Source organism: Humulus lupulus, chromosome 2 (genome assembly GCF_963169125.1).
Source record: "Humulus lupulus chromosome 2, drHumLupu1.1, whole genome shotgun sequence".
In the NCBI taxonomy this organism is placed as follows: domain Eukaryota; kingdom Viridiplantae; phylum Streptophyta; class Magnoliopsida; order Rosales; family Cannabaceae; genus Humulus; species Humulus lupulus.
In genome coordinates, this window is record NC_084794.1 from 4,703,094 (window position 1) to 4,708,776 (window position 5,683).

The 5,683-nt window shown below is 35.8% G+C and overlaps 1 protein-coding gene across 1 annotated transcript; it reads right to left on the reverse strand.

The window, feature by feature from the left end:
- Nucleotides 1-1,290: 1,290 nt before the first annotated feature.
- Nucleotides 1,291-2,044, reverse strand: LOC133816985 (protein PXR1). The gene has a single exon (XM_062249356.1). The coding sequence runs from the start codon at nt 2,001-2,003 to the stop codon at nt 1,428-1,430; it is 576 nt and encodes a 191-aa protein (XP_062105340.1). The 5' UTR covers nt 2,004-2,044; the 3' UTR covers nt 1,291-1,427.
- Nucleotides 2,045-5,683: the final 3,639 nt, after the last annotated feature.

Genomic DNA, 5,683 nt, shown 5'->3' on the forward strand with positions numbered 1-5,683 from the left:
ACGGTGAATTCTCAAGAACTCCATATTTTAAGGGTGCAATAAAAAGTTAATAACTACCGAAATTATAAAATCTATTTTTTTTCTGGCAAATAGTGTCCTCTTGTTTCACTCCGACTATTTAATTCTTAACTTCAAGCTAGTATTTTCAACGTTTAAATGATCAAACAAAATTCTTCTATAAACTTTTAATCATTTACTTTGGATTGCACATATTCTCAAATATATAACTAAATCTCATGTAAATTATTTCTTCACAATAATGGGTATGACAGTGGTGAATAGGTATGAAGCATCTTCGAAATGTGTTGACGACTTAAGTTGAGTTAATTTTTAAGCCAAGTTTGTCAATTTTCTATTGATAATCTTCTCTTATTATGGGATGAAATCTGTTATTGCAGCCTCCACCACAATAAATGAGATTTTTAACGATTCAGAAATGTTCAACGAAGAAGTTGTCAACGAAACACAGCAATATTGTGTACTCTAAGGGCTTCTTCTTGGACTTGTGATCTATCAAAAATATTGTAACAATGTTCATGAGCTAACCAAACTTATAAACAGAAGAAAAGGTCTATAGAAAACTTGGAAGAGCTAGTGATAAGCTCCCATAACTAACATAACAGCCACATAGGTCATCCTAGCATCCCAATTTTGACCATTTGTGATTGTAATGGAAGTTTTGATTCCATAAAAAAGGAACCCTTCAATGTGGGCATTTTTTCAAGAAAAAAAATTATGATTTTTGCTCCTGAACCCTATTCTAAATCAATTTTAGACTTGGAACAAAAGAAATATATTACTGATAGAATACTGCTAACTATATCATATGAAAACTTTCATTAGGTATATGTAAGTAAAATTTACTCCATTGTAGGATGATCTTTGGGGATATAACCAAATAGGAGAACCCCCAAAATCTCTATGAAAAAACTCACTCGAAACATAGAATCTTGTAAAATCATAACAGTGTTCAAGAGCTAGATTGAACACAAAACAAAGAGCCAACAGAAAGCTTGGAAGAACCAGTTATAATCTAACATAACAGCCACATAAAGGCATTATGATATAATGGAATAAATGACATTGGCTTCTGGACACTATTTCTAAATCAAATTTAGCCTAAAATAATTGAAAATATCGCTTTCAAATTACCAATTTCATAGATGAAGTACATATGTACCAGTTATAAGCTAAGTCGACGAGCTTGAATCAAAATGTGATTTTAATGGAAGTTGATACCATAAAAAAAGGAGCTCTTCAATGTAGGCATATGTATCGAACACTGTTAACTAATATCACATGAAAACTTTCATTCTGTATATTTTTTTTGTTAATGCAAATCCATAGAAAACAAAAGCTCTCCTAGCCAGAAATGGAGGAAACAAAATTGAAAAATACATAATCTAAAGAAAAAGGAGGAGGAATTACTAGTTCTTGTTCTTGTTCTTGTTGGCTAGCAATTCATCAGGAACAACCTTGAGGAGCTTCCTCTGTTTAGACTTGGCAAGCTTCTTGAGCGTTTTGGGATTAGTAATCTTCTGAAGCTTAGTACCAGATCTCAATATGTTCTCCTTCTTCCTCTTCTCCCTCTCCTCCCTTTGCTTCCTCTTATCCACCTTATTCTTCCTTATCTCTTCCTTAAGCTCTTCTTTCCTTTCTCTGTACGCTTTCTTTATCTCCTTCTCCTTCGCTCTCTCTTCGAAGTTCGTCCCTTTCCTCACCATAGTCGCCGACGCCCGATGCTTCCTCGGCTGCTTCCACTTCCGTCCGGAGACTCTCCCGGCTATCACGCCGTCGTAAGTCGCGTTTCCGAACACCGGCTTGTCAGGATTGTCCGACGAAGGCAGAGCCGATCTCTTCGCCGCCGGAGGAGCTGACTCGTCGACATCCATGGCCGAATCGACATCGTCTTCGCCCTTGTTTTCGGCTTCTTCTCTCTTCCGTTTGTACGTTTTGCCGCCAAACCCTTCGTCTAAGCACCGAAAGTCGATTGTACATGCCATGACTGTAAATTCTCTAACCCTAGGACTTTAGCTCAGTGGAGAGCATCATTTAGCTACGTATATATACTCTTCGTGCAAGAATGGGCCGGGCCTCATTTTCCTCCGTCCAGGCCCAATCTTTTCATTTCATGTCGTTTTTAGTTTATAGTGTCGTTTCATAAGTTTTTTCATATGATATTTAGATATTATTTTTTAAAAAGGTTTTTTTTAATTCTAAAAAATATATAGTTATTTATTTTACAAATTACCATAAACACAAAATAGAAAATTTATTACTGATATAGGATTAAAATAATAAATACAATTTTTTTTTTATTAAAACTAAAAAAAATAAGAATAACCTTATTGTTTAGGAAAAATTTACTACACATAAACCATTTTTTAATGTTCACCCAAACTCTTTAAAAAAGTGAAATCTATATCAAATTGGCCTATTAATATGTTAGATTTGATTTGTATCATTTTTTTTATTTGCAATTTTTATTGAAGTATTGCTATATCACATAGTAAATGTCATAAATTCTGAATAATTTACAGTGCCGAAAACAATATTCATACAGTTGAATTTTACATACACATACAAGAAAATACACACGTACAACAACCTTGTTTTTTGCTCTATTAACTACTTAGAATTTCTTGAAAATTTACATAATCTCTTAAATGACTGTAATTTACATCATCATAACAAAAAATTGGAAAATAAAATTATTTAGGTACTGAAATACCCTACTGGTTGCATCAAAGTACTCCCCATTAAAGTTAATGCCAAATTCAAGTTTTTACTAGATAATTAATAAAGTATTCATAAAAGTTATCAAATAATATTAAGATTCATTAACATGCAATATAAATTTTTGATTTTATTATTTTAAAAATATGAATAAATAGCATTTTTGCCCCCCAAACTATGACCTCTGTATGAAAGTGCCCCCCAAATGATTCGCGATGTTTTAAATTCCCCCCGAACTTTTAACGTTAGTAATTTATGAGCATTCCATTAGTTTTTTTACAATTTATGATAATGTGTCATAACACATAAGATAGGCTGCATGATATGGCAATATAGGGGTTGATGTGGTAATATAGAGGATTATTTGGCATTACACGTCATTACTGCCACTGAAACTACCATGAGAACAACGAAGGAAGGTAGTAATGACGTAAAGGGGTTTTCGTGTTTCAATCTGATTAGTTTGGGGGCAATTTTAGGGCTTTTTTTTGGAGAGTGAAGAAAACCGAATTCGAAAGAGTGAATCTGAAGCCGAAGGATTGAATTTGAAGCCGAAGGTCGACGGTGATGGGGAAGAAGAAAACCAGAGCATTAAGAAAAAAGAAAGGACAGCCAAAGGAGTGTAGGAATGAGAACGAGATTCCCTTTTACGGTGAGTATTTAATGTTTACTTTTTATTCTTTTTGATTTTGTATTGGGTCAGCTTTTGGGATGGAGAAGATGGAGAGGAAAGAATGAATATTGCAGAGCTTTGTCCTCACAAAATGAGGTTTTTTTGGTTGTACAAAATGGGTTTGGTCAAAGGAATCTTAGATAGTGTTTTGGAGTTTTCAGTAGTGGTTTGTTATGTCGATTGGGGTGTGTGGGGTGCGTGGGGTCTGTTGTGTATTGGTGCGTGTGTGTGTTTGACTTTGCTTGATAACAAGTACTAAAAGTAGGTTTGAAAGCATATTTTTAGACCACCCAAACTTTAGTTATTCAGTAATTGTCACATTAAATGTTGTTGTATTTTGCAGACTCGAATCTTCACTCTAAAGGTGTGTCACAGTGGACAACTCAAGCATGTAGGTAACATTCCAACCTACCTTGGTGGGGTTACTAATTTAATACATTTCCAAGATGTGGATAACATGAGCATGTTTGAGCTATATGGGATTGCTAGAGATTTATGTTTCACAAATCCAAAGGAGATTGCTTTTTATTTCAAGTGGGAAGATAGTGTGTTAATGGAATGTGTAACTAGTGATGTAGTTTTACTTGAGAAGATTGGGGATTGTGTGAAGAGATGCAATGTTGTGGAATGTTTTTTTTGTCAACAAGAAGTGACTGAAACTCAAGCTTCAGTAGTAACTGGTGTGAATGAGGATGTTGAAATTGATTTAGGTGCTCAAAATGATGCTAGAAATGGGGTGAATGATGATGTTGAAATTGTTTTAGGTGCTGAAAATGATACTCGGGTTAATGTGAATGGAGATGTTGAAACATATTTAGGTGAGGAAATAGCAACACAATCTGATGGGGCTATATTGAATGAAGATGTATGTGAGAGTAAGCCTGGTTTGGATGGGCTTGGTTTGGGAGATGTAAGTGGGCTTGGTTTGGATGAGGATGTCACTGAATCTGGGCTTGTTTTGGATGAGGATAAAACTAAACATGGGCCTGTTTTGGATGAGGGTGTGACCAAATCTGGGCCTGTTTTGGATGAGCAAAATGCGACTGAAAATGAACACTCAAGTGAAGACAACGATTATGATGTAGATCCAGAGTATGCACAAAGTGAAGATGACTTAGATGTGGGGGAGGCAACTGAAAACCGCTTGAAAGGATTAGGGAAAAAGCCTATAGACATTGACATAGGAGATGTGGGTATACAAGATTCTGGCAGTGACTTTGTTCCACAAGATAGTTCAAGTGAAGATGAAGATGAGAATGATGAGGAGATTGAGGGGATCCACAAACCAAACAAAATGTACAGAAAAACCAAGCTGCCAGAGCTTCCTCAGTTTAGGGCTTCAATTGACATGGAAAAACCAGTGTTCAAGCTCGGGTTATCATTTCCAAATGGGGCAGTTTTTAAGCAAGCAATTAAGGAGTATGCAATCCAAAATGGAAAGGACATTTTTTTTTAAGAAGAACGACCCTCATAGGATTAGGGCTCAATGTAAAGGTGTTGGCTGATCATGGGTTTGTTTTGCATCAAAGATTGATGACACCACCACATTTGTCATCAAAACTTATAATGATGAACACAAATGTGCTAGAAAGAATACAAATAGATTTCCAACTTCTAGATGGTTGAGTCAGAAGTACATGAATGAGTTCAAGATGAATGACAAGTGGGGAATCTCTTCTTTCATGCACAAGGTTAGTAAGGACAATGTCATTGAGATTACACGGGACAAAGCTTATAGAGCTCGGCTGATGGCAACTAGAGCAATTGAAGGGAGCTATGAAGAGCAGTATGCTTCTCTTTGGGATTATGCAGAGGAGATTAAGTGGACCAATAAGGGTTCAACTATTGAGTTTTTGACAGAAGTTGGTGAGAATGGTAAGTCACGTTTCAAGAGGATGTATATTTGCTATGCTGGATTAAAAGCGGGTTTCAATGAGGGTTGTAGACCTTTAATTGGGTTGGATGGCTACCACATTAAAGGTGTACATCCAGGATAACTTTTAACAGCAGTTGGAATAGATGGGAATAACCAAATGTATCCTATAGCATTTGCTGTTGCTGAGATAGAAAATAAGGATTCATGGACCTATTGAAGGTGGACTTCAAAATTGAAAACTCAAACCATTGGAGCTTTATTACAGACAAGCAAAAAGGTTTAGGGCAAGCCTTGAAGGGTTTGTGGGATGAGGGTGTACCTGAGGCCGAGCACAGGCATTGTGCAAGGCATCTAGAGAAGAATTTCAACAAAGTTTTCAGGGATAAAACCTTGAAAGA

Coding starts and splice junctions, on each gene's coding strand:
- LOC133816985 (XM_062249356.1), bottom strand. CDS start 2,003: ATGGCATGTACAATCGACTTTCGGTGCTTAGACGAAGGGTTTGGCGGC.